At 48.1% G+C, this 22,617-nt stretch overlaps 1 protein-coding gene across 3 annotated transcripts in view; it reads right to left on the reverse strand.

Moving 5' to 3' along the window:
* Positions 1 to 22,617, reverse strand: part of lifra (LIF receptor subunit alpha a) — a 196,928-nt gene that overhangs the window by 10,538 nt on the left and 163,773 nt on the right. For all 3 annotated transcript variants that reach the window (XM_072257527.1, XM_072257528.1, XM_072257529.1), the window contains 6 exons: positions 22,367 to 22,434; positions 16,874 to 17,084; positions 13,438 to 13,620; positions 11,342 to 11,443; positions 6,335 to 6,502; positions 133 to 288 (listed from right to left, as the gene is read on the reverse strand). In XM_072257527.1, coding sequence (XP_072113628.1) covers positions 133 to 288; positions 6,335 to 6,502; positions 11,342 to 11,443; positions 13,438 to 13,620; positions 16,874 to 17,084; positions 22,367 to 22,434 — 888 coding nt within the window. The remainder of the gene's footprint in view (positions 1 to 132; positions 289 to 6,334; positions 6,503 to 11,341; positions 11,444 to 13,437; positions 13,621 to 16,873; positions 17,085 to 22,366; positions 22,435 to 22,617) is intronic.

Below are 22,617 nucleotides of genomic sequence, written 5' to 3' on the forward strand. Positions count from 1 at the left end.
ATGTTACTGATGGTAGAGCAGGCTCAAAGGTCCTTAATGATCCACAAAGCACAAATCACATCAAAGAAACACTGGACCCAACAACACAGCCCTAGCAGGCTCCCAAACCTTGACTGTTTGCTGTGGACTTACGGCTGTTTGGCGTGGTTACGGTGACTGCATCGCTGGGACTGTCCCCTCCTTTGGTAAATGCTCTTACTCCAATTTTGTATGTGGTTCCTGGTTCAAGGCCTAAGATCTTGAATGCCCGCTTGTCAGGATGAAGGACGACATTAGCCGACTCATTGCCTGTGGCAGTGACAGAAACATAAGGTCAGACCGCTGGGCCTGGAGCGCAGCAGACTGATAAACCAGCTTTTCTGAGAGAGTTTTCCACTTATTTCATTTCCCCACTGACCTGAAGATTCCTCCACCCACTTCCCTTTCAAAGTTGGCTACTGAATCTGGTTTTATTTTGTATTTATTTGGAGATAAATCACGGTAACAGGCTTTTCTAGTCAACGAGCCCATGCCACTCAAAGTGACCACTTACGCAGAAGTGTAACACTTAGCGTAACGCTTTACAGCATCAGCAACCCAGGTCTAATTCCTGACAACAATTTGAACATTCTCCCCACGACTGTGCAAGTTTCCTCTGAGTGTTCTGGTTGTCTCCCATGTTTAAAAGACGTACGGGTTAGTAACTTTTGGGTGTGCTACATCAGTAATAGAAGCCTGGCGACAGTTGCGGGCTGTCCCCAGCACAGCCTCGGACTATGTTGGTCGTTGACACTAATAACACATTTCACTATGTTTTGATGTACAAATAAAGCTAATCTTTTTTTTATATATAAAATCTGTATGTCTTTGGAATGTGGGAGGCCACACAGTCACAGGGAGAACATTCCAGACAGTGGCGGAATTAAACCCGGGTCACTGGCACTGTAATAGCCTTACACTGCCTGCTACCCAAACCCCCTGTTCAACTTCACTCCACAATTCAGTCCCTTAAGTCCAGGCAACATTCAAGTAAATCTCCTCTGCACTCATTAGTTTAAATGAAGATTCCTCATTCACTGTTTAAGTGTTCTCCTGCTTCCTTTAAAAAAAATACCTCAAAAGAAGACATGAGGTTGCCTTGGCAGTCAAAGTGAAGGATAATCCAAAGAGCTTTTACAAGTATATTAAGAGCAAAAGGATTGTAAGGGATAAAATTGGTCCTCTTGAAGATCAGAGTGGTCGGCTTTGTGCGGAACCAAAGGAAATGGGGGAGATCTTAATAGGTTTTTTGCGTCTGTATTTACTAAGGAAGCTGGCATGAAATCTATGGAATTGATGGAATCAAGTAGTGAGACCATGGAAACTGTACAGATTGAAAAGGAGGAGGTGCTTGCTGTCTTGAGGAAAATTAAAGTGGATAAATCCCCGGGACCTGACAGAGTGTTCCCTCGGACCTTGAAGGAGACTAGTGTTGAAATTGCGGGGGCCCTGGCAGAAATATTTAAAATGTCGCTGTCTATGGGTGAAGTGCCGGAGGATTGGAGAGTGGCTCATGTTGTTCCATTGTTTAATAAAAGGATCAAAAAGTAATCCAGGAAATTATAGGCCGGTGAGTTTAACGTCAGTAGTAGGTAAGTTATTGGAGGGAGTACTAAGAGACAGAATCTACAAGCATTTGGATAGACAGGGGCTTATTAGGGAGAGTCAACATGGCTTTGTGCGTGGTAGGTCATATTTGACCAATCTGTTGGAGTTTTTCGAGGAGGTTACCAGGAAAGTGGATGAAGGGAAGGCAGTGGATATTGTCTACATGGACTTCAGTAAGGCCTTTGACAAGGTCCCGCATGGGAGGTTAGTGAGGAAAATTCAGTCGCTAGGTATACATGGAGAGGTGGTAAATTGGATTGGACATTGGCTGGATGGAAGAAGCCAGAGAGTGGTGGTAGAAAATTGCTTCTCTGAGTGGAGGCCTGTGACTAGTGCTGTGCCACAGGGATCAGTGCTGGGTCCATTGTTATTTGTCATCTATATCAATGATCTGGATGATAATGTGGTAAATTGGATCAGCATGTTTGCTGATGATACAAAGATTAGAGGTGTAGTAGACAGTGAGGAAGGTTTTCAGAGCCTGCAGAGGGACTTGGACCAGCTGGAAAAATGGGCTGAAAAATGGCAGATGGAGCTTAATACTGACAAGTGTGAGGTATTGCACGTTGGAAGGACAAACCAAGGTAGAACATGCATATAAGGCACTGAGGAGTGCAGTGGAACAGAGGGATCTGGGAATACAGATACAAAATTCCCTAAAAGTGGCGTCACAGGTAGATAGGGTCGTAAAGAGAGCTTTTGGTACATTGGCCTTTATTAATCGAAGTATTGAGTATAAGAGCTGGAATGTTATGATGAGGTTGTATAAGGCATTGGTGAGGCCGAATCTGGAGTATTGTGTTCAGTTTTGGTCACCAAATTACAGGAAGGATATAAATAAGGTTGAAAGAGTGCAGAGAAGGTTTACAAGGATGTTGCCGGGACTTGAGAAACTCAGTTACAGAGAAAGGTTGAATAGGTTAGGACTTTATTCCCTGGAGCGTAGAAGAATGAGGGGAGATTTGATAGAGATATATAAAATTATGATGGGTATAGATAGAGTGAATGCAAGCAGGCTTTTTCCACTGAGGCAAGGGGAGAAAAAAACCAGAGGACATGGGTTAAGGGTGAGGGGGGAGAAGTTTAAAGGGAACATTAGAGGGGGCTTCTTCACACAGAGAGTGGTGGGAGTATGGAATGAGCTGCCAGACGAGGTGGTAAATGCGGGTTCTTTTGTAACATTTAAGAATAAATTGGACAGATACATGGATGGGAGGTGTATGGAGGGATATGGTTCGTGTGCAGGTCAGTGGGACTAGGCAGAAAATGGTTCGGCACAGCCAAGAAGGGCCAAAAGGCCTGCTTCTGTGCTGTAGTTTCTATGGTTCTATGGATCTGTCCAATTTCAGCTTCCTAAACCTACCGTTTACTTTATTTTCCCTGTTGATTAAATTTAAGTTGCCCACTTTCCCTACAAACTTGCTGGCACTGAACTAAACTGGCTGGACTGGTATCACACTGAAAGGGTAGATCACCCATGGTAGAGGGCAGAGATTTAAGATGAGAGGGAGGGGCAAGTGTTTCTCACAGTGTAGCTCATACCTAGAATGAGCTGCCAGGGGTGGTGGTGGAAGCAGGAACAGTAAAGAGCATCTGGGCAGGTACTTGAATGAGCACGGCATACTGGGACTGACATAGAAAAGGCATGATGGTTAGCACATACATGGTGGGTTGAAAGGCCTTTTTATGAACGGCAGCAATGCTTCACTACCAGATGAACTCATCGCCTGCTTTGAAAGGGAGAACAGAACTACAACTGTGAAGATCCCTGCTGCACCTGATGACCCTGTGATCTCTGTCTCAGAGGCCGATGTGAGGCTGTCTTTAAAGAGAGAGAACCTTCCCAAGGCGGAAGGTCCCGTTGGAGTGCCTGGTAAGGCTCTGAAAACCTGTGCCTACCAACCAGCGGGAGTATTCAGGGACATTTTCAACCTCTCACTGCTACGGGCGGAAGTTCCCACTTGCTTCAAAAAGGCAAAAATTATACCAGTGCCAAAGAAGAATAATGTAAGCTGCCTTAATGACTATCGCCCGGTAGCACTGACATCAACAGTGATGAAATGCTTTGAGAGGTTGATCATGACTAGACTGAACTCCTGCCTCAGCAAGGACCTGGACCTATTGCAATTTGCCTATCGCCACAATAGTCAATGACAGATGCAATCTCAATGGCTCTTCACACGGCCTTAGACCACCTGGACAATACAAACTCCTATGTCAGAATGCTGTTCATTGACTATAGCTCTGCATTTAATACCATCATTCCCACAATCCTGATTGAGAAGTTACAGAATCTGGGCCTCTGTACCTCCATCTGCAATTGGATCCTCAACTTCCTAACAGGAAGACCACAATCTGTGCAGATTGGTGATAACATCTCCTCCTCGCTGATGATCAACACTGGCACACCTCAGTGGTGTGTGCTCTACTCTCTCTATACCCACGACTGTGTGGCTAGGCATAGCTCAAATGCCATCTATAAATTTACTGATGATACAACCATTGTTGGTGGAATCTCAGGTGGTGATGAGAGGGCGTACAGGAGTGAGGTATGCCAACTAGTGGAGTGGTGTCGTAGTAACAATCAGGCACTCAACGTCAGTAAGACGAAAGAGCTGATTGTGGACTTCAGGAAGGACAAGACGAAGGAACACATACCAATCCTCACAGAGGGATCAGAAGTGGAGAGGGTGAGCAGTTTCAAGTTCCTGGGTGTCAAGATCTGAGGATCTAACCTGTTCCCAACATATTGATGCAGTTATGAAGTCAAGTCAAGTCACTTCTTATTGTCATTTCAACCATAACTGCTGGTACAGAATACAGTAAAAACGAGACAACGTTTTCCAGGACCATGCTGCTACATGAAACAATACAAAAACTACACTGAACTACGTAAGAAAAAAAACACAAAAACTACACTAGACTACAGACCTATCCAGGACTGCATGAAGTGCACAAAACAGTGCAGGCACTACAATAAATAATAAAAATAATAAACAAGACAATAGGCACAGTAGAGGGCAGTAGGCTGTTGTCAAGCCAGGCTCTGGGTATTGAGGAGTTTGATGGCTTGTGGGAAGAAACTGTTACATAGTCTGGTTGTGACAGCCCGAATGCTTCGGTGCCTTTTGCCAGATGGCAGGAGGGAGAAGAGTTTGTATGAGGGGTGCGTGGGGTCCTTCATAATGCTGTTTGCTTTACGGATGCAGCGTGTGGTATAAATGTCTGTGATGGCGGGAAGGGAGACCCCGATGATCTTCTCAACTGACCTCACTATCTGCTGCAGGGTCTTACCATCTAAGATGGTACAATTTCCAAACCAGGCAGTGATGCAGCTGCTCAGGATGCTCTCAATACAACCTCTGTAGAATGTGGTGAGGATGGTGGGGGTGGGAGATGGACTTTTTTCAGCCTTCGCAGAAAGTAGAGACGCTGCTGGGCTTTCTTTGCTATGGAGCTGGTGTTGAGGGACCAGGTGAGATTCTCCACCAGGTAAACACCAAGAAATTTGGTGCTCTTAACGACCTCTACAGAGGAGTCGTCGATGTTCAGCAGAGAGCGGTTGCTCCGTGTCCTCTTGAAGTCAACAACCATCTCTTTTGTTTTGTTCACATTCAGAGACAGGTTGTTGGCTCTGCACCAGTCTGTTAGCTGCTGCACCTCCTCTCTGTATGCTGATGAGACCCACCACGGTCGTGTCATCGGTGAACTTGATGATGTGGTTCGAGCTGTGTGCTGCAGCACAGTCGTGGCAAGAAGTCAAGACAGTGGCTATACGTCATTTGAAGAGATTTGGCATGTCAACAAATACACTCAAAAGCCTCTATAGATGTACCGTGGAGAGCATTCTGACAGGCTGCATCACTGTCTGGTATGGAGGGGCTACTGCACAGGACCAAAAGAAGCTGCAGTGGAGTGGGTTGTAGATCTAGTCAGCTCCATCTTGGGTACTACCCTACAAGTACCCAGGACATCTTCAGGGAGCATTGTCTCAGAAAGGCAGTGTCCATTATTAAGGACCTCCAGCACCCAGGGCATGCCCTTTTCTCACTGTTACCGTCAGGTAGGAGATACAGAAGCCTGAAGGCACACACTCAGCGATTCAGGAACAGCTTCTTCCCCTCTGCCATCCGATTCCTAAATGGACATTGAATCCCTGGACACTACCTCACTTTTTTAAATATACAGTATTTTTCTGTTTTTTGCACGTTTTTTAATCTATCAATATACGTATACTGTTATTGATTTACTTATTTAGTATTATTATTTTTTTTCTCTTCTGTATTATATATTGCTTTGAACTGCTTCTAAGTTAACAAATTTCACCCACATACCGGAGATAATAAACCTGATTCTGATTATATGCTGTATAATTCCACGATTCTACACTGAGACTAGAAATAGAGGTCATAGGTTCAAAGGTTCAGTATGTATATAGTTTGGCATGGACTAGATGGGTCGAAGGATCTGTTTCTGTGCTGTAGTGTTCTATGACTATGATTCAGTTTCATGTGCAGCCGAACTACCAAATTGACTCCTTTCAAACCACCAGAGCAACAGAATTCAAACCAAACATAAAGTGGCATGTGGTCACTGCTGCCTAGAATGAGTGAGATGTACAATCTGGTCAGAGGCTGAGAAAACAAATACGTGGCTCCAAATGGAAAATGTGAGAGAAACCTTTGAAGATCAGTTCTTGTACATTTACCCAAATTTGCTGGCTTGTTTGCTGTTGAGCTATTGCCGAATTTACTGTAATAAATCTTGAACCCCTCAATGAACCCGCGTTGCTTCTCCAAAGGAATGCTTTTCCACTTGATCTGCACTGAATCTCCAGTGGTTTTGTTGATCATCACTTTTGGAGCTACGGCCGGGGCTAGGGAACATAAAAAGATTAGTGATTTTACAGTCAGAACAGTGATGTTTAATCAGACTACACACTCTTTTTCTCAACACAATTGTTGAAAGACAGCAGGTGAAAATGGCACATAGCTCCCTATTCAAGTTTCAGAACCTGACCAACATCTTCACTGGCATGGTGAACATAAAACCGTACATCTAGAAACCCACTCACTTCCTCTGGCCCAAGCACAAATTCCATTCTTTGTCCTTGAGTGGTACTCACCATGGTTTCAAGCATTCAGAAACAGCCGGGAATGAAAATGAAATGATTTCACTACCTCAACACGTTAGGAACACGGAATTTGAAGGTATCGACAATCAACTTGAATGTTACAACGAAAATGAAGATTTGGAGGATGCAATCACAAACAAACAGCACTCTGGACCAGAATTGGACCAGGTATCTTGTACTGAGAGGCAGCAATCTTATCAACAGTGCCACAAAGTTAATAATGAAGCTGTTTTAACTAATCTGTGAGACACAGAGTATCCTGATTAATAATTCATTGCATCAGTAAGATCAACCTGTCAATTCCATGACTCAGAGATAATTATTTTACATCTTCAGCATTTTTTGGTTTAGGCTTTCATCAATTTTCCTGAACTGTAAACTGTTATATCTATTTCTCACCAAAATCACTGCTAGATTCATAAATAAACTGAGTACAGGAGATGGAATGCTTTGTTGAAATTGGATAAGACATTGGTGAGGCCTAATCTGGAATTGTGTCCAGTTTTGGTCACCTACCTACAGGAAAGATGTAAATACTATTCAAAAGAGTACAGAGAAATTTACAAGGTCGTTGCCAGTATTTGAGGACCTGAGTTATAGGGAAAGGTTCAATAGGTTAGGACTTTATTCCCTGGAGTATAGGAGAATGAGGGGAGATTTATTAGAGTTATAAAGAACAATAAGGGGTATAAATAGGGTTAAAAACCAGCAGGCCTTTTCCCATTGAGGTTAGATGAGACTACATTTTGGAAATTGTTATGTACCCCTAGGGTTCATATTTTTTTGTGGACTGTCAACTTTAAGGAGAGAGAGAGAGAACTGAGACTGACTTTTGGACTCTGTGTGAATTTCTACTGTCTGCAGAATTGCTTGGTTGCTACGGTGACCAGCTCGTGTTATGGTTTCTCTGCAGCGTGTTTACTTTTTACAAGGACAGTTACAGACACAGAGAAACACACAGTCAGAGTCAAGATGGATTCAATCAATGAAAGACACCAGTGAGTGAGGTCCTGGTCTAAACCTTCAGTAGCCTGGAACGGCTGAGTTGAGATCGATCCTGAGTATTGATAGATGACTCTCACAAGTTTTCTGCAACTAGAACAAGTCTGCAGGAAGAGAAGAGAGGAGAGAGAGCTTTGAAACAGAAGAAACCTAGTGACAAAGAGATCACTGTTTGGCCTCTCTCTCTAAGTAGCCCATGAGGAAGAGTTTGAGTTCCATTTGAATATGAAGGTGTGACTGTCATGTAGTTAATCCACAGGAGTGGGTTCTCTGGTGAGGGGAGTACCTCTGCGAATACCACGTGTGTGTTACCCTTTGTCTGGGTGTGGTAGTTCACTGAAGAAAGGCACTCCTGTGGCAAATCACTGTTGGAGTTATTTCGTATGTCATGGAACTGGATAAGTGGCTATCACGTTGTGTATTTGGGGTAACCTTGTGGAATCTACTGGTGTGTTGACCATTTGCTTGGATGGTGGTTCCCTTGAAGAGGGTCCCCTTTGTGATAAGCTACTGTTGGTGATAATTCATACGTGGATTCTGTTGGAGTATCCTGTGGCCACCACTTTGAGATGTCCCGTAGCTGAATTCGGGTGTGGTACCATGTGTGTTGAAAGGATATTCGTTGAAGATCACTGTCAGTGATATTTCGTGTGTGGAGTGGAATAACTTCGGAGATAAAATCTACTACTATTGTTATCTTGTATTGTTGTCGTGGAATCTGTGGAATATCGACATAATTGCCTTCTCACAACATACGCCTTTTGGATTACAAATCTCTCTCATTAATTAAACTGAGCATTGAACTGAACTACCTTACATTCCATTGTAAGACTGTATCCCTTACCACCTAAGCTTGAAGTAGTTTGGGGTTTATATTTCCACACCCATATATAGGCATCATCTCTGCTAACCTGTTTATCTGATTCTTATATTATTATATTGCGTAGTTACTAATAAATTAGCTTTAGTTAACAGCAATACCAGACTCCGGGTGTTTTTTCCATTTCTGCTGTTTCTTTAACCCGTTATGGGGTACGTAACAAGATAGTGATCACAATTCTATCTCCTTTACCATAGCATTGGAGGGGGATAGGAACAGACAAGTTAGGGAAACGTTTAATTGAAGGGGAAATATGAGGCTATCAGGCAGGAACTTGGAAGCATAAATTGGAAACAGATGTTCTCAGGGAAACGTACGGAAGAAATGTGGCAAATGTTCAGGGGATATTTGCGTGGGGTTCTGCGTAGATACGTTCCAATGAGACAGGGAAAGGATGGTAGGGTACAGGAACTGTGGTGTACAAAGGCTGTTGTAAATTTAGTCAAGATGAAAAGAGCTTACAAAAGGTTCAAAAAACTAGGTAATGATAGAGATCTAGAAGATTATAAGGCTAGCAGGAAGGAGCTTAAAAATAAAATTAAGAGAGCCAGAAGGGGTATGAGAAGGCCTTGGCAGACTGGATTAAGGAAAACCCCAAGGCATTCTACAAGTATGTGAAAAGCAAGAGGATAAGACATGAGAGAATAGGACCAATCAACTGTGACAGTGGAAAGGTGTGTATGGAACTGGAGGAGATGGCAGAGGTACTTAATGAGTACTTTGCTTCAGTATTCACTACAGAAAAGGAGCTTGGCGATTGTAGGGGTGACGCAGCAGACTGAAAAACTTGAGCATGTAGATATTAAGGAAGAGGGTGTGCTGGAGCTTTTGGAAAACATCAAGTTGGATAAGTCACTGGGACAGACCGGATGGGATGTACGCCAGGCTACCATGGGAAGCGAGGGAGGAGATTGCTGAGCCTCTGGTAATGATCTTTGCATCATCAATGAGGACGGGAGAGTTCCAGAGGATTAGAGGGATGCGGAAGTTGTTCCCTTATTCAAGAAAGGGAGTAGGGATAGCCCAAGAAATTATAGTCCAGTGAGCCTTACTTCAGTGGTTGGTAAATTGATGGAAAAGATCCTGAGAGGCAGGATTTATGAAAATTTGGAGAGGCATAATATGATTAGGAATAGTCAGCATGGCTTTGTCAAAGGCAGGTCGTGCCTTATGGAGCCTGATGGAATTTTTTGAGGATGTGACTAAACACATTGATGAAGGTAGATGTAGTGTATATGGATTTCAGCAAGGCATTTGATAAGGTACCCCATGCAAGGTTTATTGAGAAAGTAAGGAGGCATGGTATCCAAGGGGACATTGCTTTGTGGATCCAGAACTGGCTTGCCCACAGAAGGCAAAGAGTAGTTGTAGACGGGTCATATTCTGCATGGCGGTCGGTGACAGTGGTGTGCCTCAGGGATCTGTGCTGGGACCCCTACTCTTTGTGATTTTTATAAATTATCTGGATGAGGAAGTGTGGATGGGTTAGTAAATTTGCTGATGACACAAAGGTTGGGGGTGTTGTGGATAGTCTGGAGGGCTGTCAGAGGTTACAGTGGGACATTGATAGGATGCAAAACTGGGCTGAGAAGTGGCAGATGAAGTTCAACCCAGATAAGTGTGAGGTGGTTCATTTTGATAGGTCAAATATGATGGCAGAATATAGCATTAATGGTAAGACTCTTGGCAGTGTGGAGGATCAGAGGGATCTTGGGATCCGAGTCCATAGGACACTCAAAGCTGCTGCGCAGGCTGACTCTGTGGTTAAGAAAGCATACAGTGCATTGGCCTTCATCAATCATAGGATTGAGTTTAGGAGCTGAGAGGTAATGTTGCAGCTATATAGGACCCTGGTCAGACCCCACTTGGAGTACTATGCTCAGTTCTGGTCACTTCACTACAGGAAGGACATGGAAACCATAGAAAGGGTGCAGAGGAGATTTACAAGGATGTTGCCTGAATTGGGGAGCATGCCTTATGAGAATAGGTTGAGTGAACTTGGCCTTTTCTCCTTGGAGCAATGGAGGATGAGAGGTGACCTGATAGAGGAGTATAAGATGATGAGAGGCATTGATCATGTGGATGGTCAGAGGCTTTTTCCTGAGGGCTGAAATGGCTAGCACGAGAGGGCACAGTTTTAAGGTGCTTGGAAGTAGGTACAGAGGAGATGCCAGGCGCAAGTTTTTTTTACGCACAGAGTGGTGAGTGTGTGAAATGGGCTGCCGGCAGCAGTGGTGGAGGCGGAAACAATAGGTCCTTTAAGAGACCCCTGGATGGATACATGGAGTTTCAGAAAACAGAAGGCTATGGGTAAGCCTAGGACATTTCTAAGGTAAGGGCATGTTCGACACAGCTTTGTGGGCCAAAGGGCCTGTATTGCGCTGTAGGTTTTCTGTGTTTCTAGAGATCATGGGTTGAGTGAAAGGTGGACTGTTTAAGGGGAACCTGAAGAAGAATTTCTTCATTCAGAGGGTGGTGAGAGTGTGATGGGAGTAGGCAGATTAGTTTGGCATGGATTAAATTGGCTGAAGAGCCCGCTTCAGTGCTGAATTGCTCTACGACAATTCTATTCCCCGAGTCCCAACTAAAACTAGTACATTTATTAGATGAGCAGAGCTGGCACCAATGCCTTTAAACGGCAGTTGGTTACAGCACTTGGGAGGTATCGGAAATTGACGTCCTGTGGTTGCTCTCCTTACCCAGTTCACGTGTGTAGCCAAGCAGCTTCTTCAGAATGTGATCCCCATCTTCCCTGCACTCGTACACCTCAAGGCTGTACTGCACACCAGACTGGAAGGCTTCTGTTGAAAACACAATTACAGATCCAGTCAGTGATAAGCACAAGGACAGCTGCATTTGAAATGCAACTTCCGAATGCACAAGGCTTGATCAATAAGTTTATGGAGGACATAGAAGCAGCTGTTGTTGAAAGTGAAGAAAGTTACTGTAGATTGCAAGAGGATATTGACCAGTTCAAGGAGTGGCAAATGGATTGTGGTTTGGGCCAATGTGAGATGATGCCTTTTGGAAAATCAAACCCCTATGGGCACTAGGGAATGTAATGGAAAAGAGGGACTTGGGAGTACAAGTGCATAGTTCATTGAAAGCGATGTCACCATTAGACTGGTTGGTGAAAAGTATGTTTAGTATGTTGGCCTTCAGTTAGAGCACTGAGGGTACAAGCAAGGACAGTATATTGCATTTGAGAAAGTCACTGATGAGGCCTCAGTAGTGTGAATTGGAGATCAGTGCTAGCTGCAAAAATAAAAGGGATGTAATAGTAGACAATTTTAACTTCTAGCTAGGCCCATGTTCCTCTAAACCTTTTGTATCCATATACTTGTCTAACTATTTGTTAAACACTGTAATTGGACCCACCTCAGAATGTGGTGGTCATTGACGTAAATGACACATTTCACTGTATGTTTCAATGTTCATGTAACAAATAAAGCTAACCTTTAATCTAATATTTTTCTCTTTAAATGGAGGCATAGAGTACAAGAGCAAAGAATTTGGTATGCCCATTTCTAGGCAATACACTCAACAGATAAGGCTTTGGAGAAGGTACATGAAAGATCTATCTGAATGATTCCTTCTGCACGACGGTAAATTGGTTTATTATTGTCACACGCACTGAGGTACAGTGAAAAACTATTTGCAGGTCACCGCTATAGATCATTTCATTACACGGTGCATTGAGGTAGTACACGGGAAAACAATAACAGAATATAGTAAAGTGTTAAAGTTACTGAGAAAGTGCAGTGCATGCAGGCGATAAGGTGCAACACCATAATGAAGTAGATCATGAGGTCAAGAGTCCATCTTATCACATCACACTAGAGGACTGTTCAATACTCTGATAACAGTGGAACAGAAATGGTACATGCTTTCAGGCTTTTGTATCTTCTGCCCGACGAGAGGAGGAAGAAGAGAAAATGTCAAGGCTGGGAGGGGTCTTTGATTATGTTGGCTGCTTTACTGAGGCAGTGATAACTGTAGACAGAATCCATGGACAGGAGGCTGATTTCTGTGATGTGCTGAGTTGTGTTCACAACTCTCTGCAGTTTCTTGTGGTCTTGGGCAGAGCAATTGCTGTACCAAGCTGTGATGCATCGGGATTGGATGCTTTCTGTGGTGCATCGTTAAAAACTGGCAAAGGTCAAAAGGGGCACGCTGTATTTCTTTAGCCTCCTGAGGAAGCTTTCTCGGCCACGGTGTTGATGTGCTTAGACCAGGAGGGTCTATTGACGAGTGGGTGAACTGGATGAGCTGAGGAACACTGATCCAAGAGGTATTAAAAACATGAAACGTACAATCAGAGCAGATAGAGAGAAATTGCTTCCTCTGAGGACAGGAATCAAGTACTAACAGACTCAAAATGGTGATCGGCAAAATAACCAAAAGTGAGATGACTATTTAAACACAATGAGTGGTTCAGGTCTGAAGATTCATTTTCTTTCAGGCATTCACTGAGATTCATTTTCTTTCAGGCATTCACAGTAAAACAAAGAAACAAAAGAATCAGTGTAGAACTACACAAAGACTGACGAACAATCAAGGTGGAGGCAGATTCAATGTAATGTTCTATAAGGAGCACAAAGAAGTTTTGGGGATATGGAAATGGATTGTGGAGTGGGAGTACTCAATTGCTGTTGCCCGACAGTTGATAAGATCTTGATGGCATTAGAGCTGCCTTCTATGTTTTTACTCTTCACCGGGATTCTGAGAGCGGGCAAAAACAAGACAGTAGTCACACACACGCAAACAAGATCACTCATCAGTGTGAAAAACATACCTGATTTTATAGTGGCACCTGTTGTATTTGCAGGAAATTTACGCCAATTCACCTTACACACAGGCAAACTCAAGGACTCACACCACTGTACGGTATAACCACAGCTCTCAGTCTGGTGCTTGGGCCAAGTCACACTGAATCCATCCCCAAAACCAGCAGTTCTCCCAAGGGTCACATTTTCAACTAGAAAGAAATGGAGGTAAATATAAATATGTTCAAATCAAATTTATTATCAAAGTACATACTGGATATGTCACTATATAGATCAGAGGTCCCCAACCTTTTTGCACCGCGGACTGGTTTAATATTGACAATATTCTTGCGGACCGGCTGACTGGGGCGGGGGGGGGGGGGGGGTCTTAATCACGACCAGAATATAGGTGATAAGTCAACTATAAGTCACTTATCAGTGGCTAATACACTCAATTTCATTTCTAAGAGTTTATCTAACGAGTTTAATATTAAACACACAGTGCATATTTTCCTCGTATAAATAGTGATGATTCAATTATAAGTCATAAGGGTGTTCCTTATGTCCAGTCTGTTCTGCAACTTAGTTTTCATTGCATTCATTGCAGAAAACTCCACTTCGCAGAGATATGTTGGAAATGGAAGCAACATTTTCAGTGTTTTCATGTCTATCTCAGGATATTCAGCCTTGACTTTGATCCGGAATGCCAGCAGAGATGTTATGTCAAACATACCTTTCAGCCCACCGTCATTTGCAAGCTCGAGGAGTTGATCTTCTTCCCGCACTGACATGGATGATTCACCGGGGACATTCACAAATGGGTCATGGACCCATTCCTTTGCACGTCTTGGGTCATTTGCAGTTCGGAAGTCACGCTCGAATTCTGTCGACAGTGAAGATAGGTGATCGCGCACCAGCTGTGAGAAGAACGATGCAGCCTCAGTCTCTCCCAAAATCCCAGCTAATGTTGGGAACATGTCAGATATGCCCCTGTCCACTCGCCGTCCCCACAGTTCCAGTTTGGCTTTGAAAGCAGACACTTTATCTGCCAACTTGAAGACAGTTGTCATTCTCCCCAGAAGTGACAAATTGAGTTCATTGAGCAAGTTGAAGATGTCACACAGATAAGCGAGTTTTGCTATTCACTCCTCGTCACTGAAGTGTGCTGCCAGTAGTGACATTCTTCCTGAAAGAAATCTCTGCAGCTGCTCTCTTAACTCAAAAACAGTAGCCAGGGCTCTCCTCCTGATAGCCACCTGACTTCAGTGTGTAAGAGAAGGTGTTTGTGCTTTGCATCCATTTCCTCGCAAAGCTGCTCAAACAGACGTGAGTTAAGGGCTTTTGCTTTGATGTGATTGATAACTTCAACAACGTCACTCAATACACTATTAAGATCAGGTGACAATTTTTGGCTAGCCAGCATTTCCCAGTATGTGACACAGTGTGTAGACTGGCATTCCGGAGCAACCTCTTTGACTCGGGTAGTGAAACCAGACTCGTTAAGCCGTTCCAACAGCTGTGCTTCAATGTCCTCCGCTATGTCACCGATTCTCCTTGAAACTGTGGTAGCTGAAAGAGAAACCTGTGCCATCTTGTTAGCTGCAGCTTCTCCCAACAGTTCACGGCACATGTCCTTGGCAGCAGGCAGAATCAATTCTTCACCAACAGCGAAAGGCTTCCTAGCCTTAGCAATACGGCTAGCCACTTAGTGCGACGCTCTCAGAGCAGCAGCATTTGTGGAGGTGGTGGTTGTCAGCACTTGCTTCTGTCTTGCTTGCTCATGTTTTTACAGCTCAAAAAACTCAACGGGTTTGTCTTTAAGTGCAGGGTGCTTGGACTCAAAGTGCCAAAGCAGTTTTGAGGGCTTCATTGCCTCATTAGACAGCTTGTCTCCACATATCACACACAGGGGGCTTGGAGCGTGCGAGTCACCGGTCGCAATAAAGCCATATTTTATGTACAACTTGTCGTATTTTCTGTTGAAGGAAGTTTTTTTTTTATTTATACAGTCTTGGCCTCAGCTGCCTCTGCATTATCATCATTAGGCATTTTATGTGCTCTACCACCTCTACCAAAGAAACTCTCAAGCGACATTTGTTTTTTACTCATCGAGTAAATGCAGGTTAATGACTGACTGATGACCTCGCGTGCGTTCAAGTGGGCATGACAGGGAATGAGGAAAGGTGCAGTTGACTCATATCGTTTCCTCGCGGCCCAGTAGCACATGCTTTGCAGCCCAGTACCGGTCCGCGGCCCAGTGGTTGGGGACCGCTGATATAGAGTACAACCCTGAGGTTCATTTCCTTCCTGACATTCACAATAAGGATTACAGACAGACTTAGACAAATTGGAAGAATGGGCAAAAAAGTGGCAGATGGAATACAGTGTTGTGAAATGTACAATAATGCATTTTGGTAAAAAGTTGAGTCTGTGGTAAAGGCGGCAAATGCAATGTTGGCATTTCAAGGAGAATAGAATATAAAAGCAAGGAGATAATGCTGAGGCTTTATAAGACAGTAGTCAGGCCGTGCTTAGAGTATTATCAACAGTTTTGGGCTTCATATCTGAGAAAAGACGTGCTGCCATTGGAGAGAGTCCAGAGGAGGTTTGTGAGGATGATTCTGGGAATGAAGGGGTTAATATACGAGGAATGTTTGGCAGCTTTGGGCCTGTACTCACTGGAATTTAGAAGAATGTGAGGGGATCTCATTGAAACCTACTGAATGTTGAAAGGACTAGATAAGGTGGATGTGGAGAGGATGTTTCCTATGGTGAGAATGTCCAGAACTACAGGCACAGTCTCAAAATTGAGGGGAAAGCTTTTACATCAGAGGTAAGGAGGAATTTTTTTTTTTAGCCAGAGTACTGAATCAATGGAATACTCTGCCACAGACAGCTGTGGAGGCCAAGACCGTAGGTATACTTCAAGCAAAAATTGATAGTTTCTTAATCTGTCAGGGCATCAAAGGTGATGGTGACAAAGCAGATGTATGGCGTGAGTGGGATCTGGGATCAGCCATGATGCAATGGCGAAGCAGACTCAATGGGCTGAATGGCCTAATTCTGCTATGTCTTACGGTTTTATAAATAGAAACAATAGAATCAATGGAAAAACCACACACGACAGAGACTCAACTAATGTGCAAAAGACAACAGATCATGCAAACAATCAAATATCAAGAGCACAAGTTCTGGAGTCCTTAAAATTGAGTTCATAGGTTCTGGAAGCAGTTCAGTGATGGTGTGAGTGAAGTTACCCCCTCTGGTTGAGGGGTAACAACTGTTCCTGAACTTGGTGGTGTGGACTTGAGTCTCCTGTACCACCTGCCTGATGGTGGCAGCAAGAAGAGGGCATGGACTGGATGGAGGGGGTCCCTGCTCTCCTCAAATCAGTCGAATTCAGAGAGCATTGATCGAAGAGGAGCAGATAATCCCACTGATCAGACTTGGGAGTTTTACACTCACCATCTTGCTGTGGAGGGATCTTGATCACAGAAGGCAACGATGTTCCTGCTTTGTTCTGAGCCACAACAGTGATAATGTAGCCAGCTTGGTCTAGGTGAACTCGTACATCTGTTCCATGGACACGAGTGCTATCGATCAAAGCACTTCCCATTTTTGACCAAGTTACATTATGAAATAAAATTGGACCATTTGCATCCTTGGCTGACAGTGGCTGCAATGGGCAAAGAAAATTAGAAATTAAAGTAGATTATTATACTTTACTAATCCTTAAATCTTTTTAAGGACCAATAGAAAACTTGGTCCAGCTGAAATGTAATTCCTCTCTCAATTTCAACTAAGATTCTGATTTATTTCTCACTTGTACATGAAAACATACAGCGAAGTATGTGGTTTTCAGTAACTAAGGATATGCTGGGAACAGCCCGTGTGTCACCACACATTCTAGCGCCAGCATAACATACCCACAAAGTTCACCAGAACAGTCCATGCAACAAAACAACAGCAGCTAAACTTTGCCTCCATCCCACCCACCCACATCCTTAGATTCACAGACAGGTCACCAACCCCAAGATATGCCCCAGACTCTCAAACCTGCAGATCAGGCCTCTACCTCCAGTCCCCAGCCCACACTCACAGACCCTACCCTCCAGTCCCTGGCCCACACTCACGGACTCTACCTCCAGTCCCCGGCCCACACTCACAGACCCTACCTCCAGTCCCTGGCCCACACTCACGGCCTCTACCTCCAGTCCCTGGCCCACACTCACGGACTCTACCTCCAGTCCCCGGCCCACACTCACAGACCCTACCTCCAGTCCCTGGCCCACACTCACGGACCCTACCTCCAGTCCCTGGCCCACACTCACGGCCTCTACCTCCAGTCCCCGGCCCACACTCACGGCCTCTACCTCCAGTCCCTGGCCCACACTCACGGACCCTACCTCCAGTCCCCGGCCCACACTCTCGGACTCTACCTCCAGTCCCTGGCCCACAGTCACGTTCTCTACCTCCAGTCCCCGGCCCACACTCTCAGACCCTACCTCCAGTCCCCGGCCCACACTCACGGACCCTACCTCCAGTCCCTGGCCCACACTCACGGCCTCTACCTCCAGTCCCTGGCCCACACTCACGGACCCTACCTCCAGTCCCCGGCCCACACTCTCGGACTCTTCCTCCAGTCCCTGGCCCACAGTCACGTTCTCTACCTCCAGTCCCCGGCCCACACTCTCAGACCCTACCTCCAGTCCCCGGCCCACACTCACGGACCCTACCTCCAGTCCCCGGCCCACACTCACGGACCCTACCTCCAGTCCCCGGCCCACACTCACGGACCCTACCTCCAGTCCCCGGCCCACATTCACGGACTCTACCTCCAGTCCCCGGCCCACACTCACGGACCCTACCTCCAGTCCCCGGCCCACACTCACAGACCCTACCTCCAGTCCCCGGCCCACACTCACAGACCCTACCTCCAGTCCCCGGCCCACATTCACGGCCTCTACCTCCAGTCCCCGGCCCACACTCACAGACCCTACTTCCAGTCCCCGGCCCACATTCACGGACCCTACCTCCAGTCCCCGGCCCACACTCACAGACCCTACCTCCAGTCCCCGGCCCACACTCACAGACCCTACCTCCAGTCCCCGGCCCACATTCACGGCCTCTACCTCCAGTCCCTGGCCCACAGTCACGGCCTCTACCTCCAGTCCCTGGCCCACATTCACGGACTCTACCTCTAGTCCCCGGCCCACACTCACAGACCCTACCTCCAGTCCCCGGCCCACACTCACAGACCCTACCTCCAGTCACCGGCCCACACTCACAGACCCTACCTCCAGTCCCCGGCCCACATTCACGGCCTCTACCTCCAGTCCCTGGCCCACAGTCACAGACCCTACCTCCAGTCCCTGGCCCACACTCACGGCCTCTACCTCCAGTCCCTGGCCCACAGTCACAGACCCTACCTCCAGTCCCTGGCCCACACTCACAGACCCTACTTCCAGTCCCCGGCCCACACTCACAGCCTCTATCTCCAGTCCCTGGCCCACACTCACAGACCCTACCTCCAGTCCCTGGCCCACACTCACAGACCCTACCTCCAGTCCCCGGCCCACACTCACAGACCCTACCTCCAGTCCCCGGCCCACACTCACAGACCCTACCCTCCAGTCCCCGGCCCACATTCACGGCCTCTACCTCCAGTCCCTGGCCCACACTCACAGCCTCTACCTCCAGTCCCCGGCCCACACTCACGGACCCTACCTCCAGTCCCCGGCCCACACTCACAGACCCTACCTCCAGTCCCCGGCCCACACTCACAGACCCTACCTCCAGTCCCCGGCCCACATTCACGTTCTCTACCTCCAGTCCCCGGCCCACACTCACAGACCCTACCTCCAGTCCATGGCCCACACTCACAGACCCTACCTCCAGTCCCCGGCCCACACTCACAGACCCTACCTCCAGTCCCCGGCCCACACTCACGGCCTCTACCTCCAGTCCCCGGCCCACACTCACAGACCCTACCTCCAGTCCCCGGCCCACACTCACAGACCCTACCTCCAGTCCCCGGCCCACACTCACAGACCCTACCTCCAGTCCCCGGCCCACACTCACAGACCCTACCTCCAGTCCCCGGCCCACACTCACAGACCCTACCTCCAGTCCCCGGCCCACACTCACAGACCCTACCTCCAGTCCCCGGCCCACACTCACAGACCCTACCCTCCAGTCCCCGGCCCACACTCACAGCCTCTACCTCCAGTCCCCGGCCCACATTCACGGACCCTACCTCCAGTCCCCGGCCCACACTCACAGACCCTACCCTCCAGTCCCCGGCCCACACTCACAGACCCTACCTCCAGTCCCCGGCCCACATTCACGTTCTCTACCTCCAGTCCCCGGCCCACACTCACAGACCCTACCTCCAGTCCCCGGCCCACACTCACAGACCCTACCTCCAGTCCCCGGCCCACACTCACGGACCCTACCTCCAGTCCCCGGCCCACATTCACGGCCTCTACCTCCAGTCCCTGGCCCACAGTCACGTTCTCTACCTCCAGTCCCCGGCCCACACTCACAGACCCTACCTCCAGTCCCCGGCCCACACTCACAGACCCTACCTCCAGTCCCCGGCCCACACTCACGGACCCTACCTCCAGTCCCCGGCCCACACTCACAGACCCTACCTCCAGTCCCCGGCCCACATTCACAGACCCTACCTCCAGTCCCTGGCCCACACTCACGGCCTCTATCTCCAGTCCCCGGCCCACACTCACGGACCCTACCTCCAGTCCCCGGCCCACACTCACGGCCTCTATCTCCAGTCCCCGGCCCACACTCACGGCCTCTACCTCCAGTCCCCGGCCCACACTCACGGACCCTACCTCCAGTCCCTGGCCCACAGTCACAGACCCTACCTCCAGTCCCTGGCCCACACTCACGGACCCTACCTCCAGTCCCCGGCCCACACTCACAGCCTCTACCTCCAGTCCCCGGCCCACATTCACGGACCCTACCTCCAGTCCCCGGCCCACACTCACAGCCTCTACCTCCAGTCCCTGGCCCACACTCACGGACCCTACCTCCAGTCCCTGGCCCACACTCACAGACCCTACCTCCAGTCCCCGGCCCTCACTCACAGACCCTACCTCCAGTCCCCGGCCCACAGTCACAGACCCTACCTCCAGTCCCTGGCCCACACTCACGGACCCTACCTCCAGTCCCCGGCCCACACTCACAGCCTCTACCTCCAGTCCCCGGCCCACATTCACGGACCCTACCTCCAGTCCCCGGCCCACACTCACAGACCCTACCCTCCAGTCCCCGGCCCACACTCACAGCCTCTACCTCCAGTCCCCGGCCCACATTCACGGACCCTACCTCCAGTCCCCGGCCCACACTCACAGACCCTACCCTCCAGTCCCTGGCCCACACTCACAGACCCTACCTCCAGTCCCCGGCCCACATTCACGTTCTCTACCTCCAGTCCCCGGCCCACACTCACAGACCCTACCTCCAGTCCCCGGCCCACACTCACAGACCCTACCTCCAGTCCCCGGCCCACACTCACAGACCCTACCTCCAGTCCCCGGCCCACATTCACGGCCTCTACCTCCAGTCCCCGGCCCACACTCACAGACCCTACCTCCAGTCCCCGGCCCACATTCACGGCCTCTACCTCCAGTCCCCGGCCCACACTCACAGACCCTACCTCCATTCCCCGGCCCACACTCACAGACCCTACCTCCAGTCCCCGGCCCACACTCACAGACCCTACCTCCAGTCCCCGGCCCACACTCACAGACCCTACCTCCAGTCCCCGGCCCACACTCACAGACCCTACCTCCAGTCCCCGGCCCACAGTCACAGACCCTACCTCCAGTCCCCGGCCCACACTCACAGACCCTACCTCCAGTCCCCGGCCCACACTCACAGCCTCTACCTCCAGTCCCCGGCCCACACTCACAGCCTCTATCTCCAGTCCCCGGCCCACACTCACAGACCCTACCTCCAGTCCCCGGCCCACATTCACGGCCTCTACCTCCAGTCCCCGGCCCACACTCACGGACCCTACCTCCAGTCCCTGGCCCACACTCACAGACCCTACCTCCAGTCCCTGGCCCACACTCACAGACCCTACCTCCAGTCCCCGGCCCACACTCACAGACCCTACCTCCAGTCCCCGGCCCACACTCACAGACCCTACCTCCAGTCCCCGGCCCACACTCACAGACCCTACCTCCAGTCCCCGGCCCACACTCACAGCCTCTACCTCCAGTCCCCGGCCCACACTCACAGACCCTACCTCCAGTCCCCGGCCCACACTCACAGACCCTACCTCCAGTCCCCGGCCCACACTCACAGACCCTACCTCCAGTCCCCGGCCCACACTCACAGACCCTACCTCCAGTCCCCGGCCCACACTCACAGACCCTACCTCCAGTCCCCGGCCCACACTCACAGACCCTACCTCCAGTCCCTCACTCACAGCCTCTACCTCCAGTCCCTCACTCACAGCCTCTATCTCCAGTCCCTCACTCACAGACCCTACCTCCAGTCCCTCACTCACAGCCTCTACCTCCAGTCCCTCACTCACAGCCTCTACCTCCAGTCCCTCACTCACAGACTCTACTTCACAAGCTCTGGAGCTCAACTTTTTGTTTTACCCTCAGGACTTGTTGATCACAGGCCTGACCTTTGGGATCCTACCAAAGATATTACCCTTCTCCTATACATCCCTTCCTCTCCTTCTCTGCAACTTTACATTAACTTGTCCTCTCTAGTCCGAGTACTGATGAGGAGCCTTCATCCTGAAACATTAAATCTGTTTTTCTTTCCACCAATGCTGCCTGACCTGCTGGTGTGTTTCCAAATGAACAAACCTTTGCACAACAGAAGTGTCAATACCCTATCCATTTTTTCTTTCATTCATTAGACTTCTATCGTGCATCTTTCAAGACTTTCATCTTGTGGTTTCTTGTTGCTCCTTACCTTCCAGTAAATGATCACAGTGCGGTTTGGCAGAACTGTTCTCCATACATCCAGGCTCACTGATGGTGCTGCAATGACAAACGATTTGTGAGGGAAGAAACAGACAGAAGAGAAACTTCTTCACAGTTCTTGAACCATCTGTTGCAGCTCTATAAAACCCTGGTTAGACCACACAGAGTATTGTGTTCACTTCTGGCTGTCTCATTATAGAAGGATGTGGAAGCTTTAGAAAGGGCGCAGGGGAGATTTAC

Source organism: Mobula birostris, chromosome 5, assembly GCF_030028105.1.
Source record: "Mobula birostris isolate sMobBir1 chromosome 5, sMobBir1.hap1, whole genome shotgun sequence".
Lineage (NCBI taxonomy): Eukaryota > Metazoa > Chordata > Chondrichthyes > Myliobatiformes > Myliobatidae > Mobula > Mobula birostris.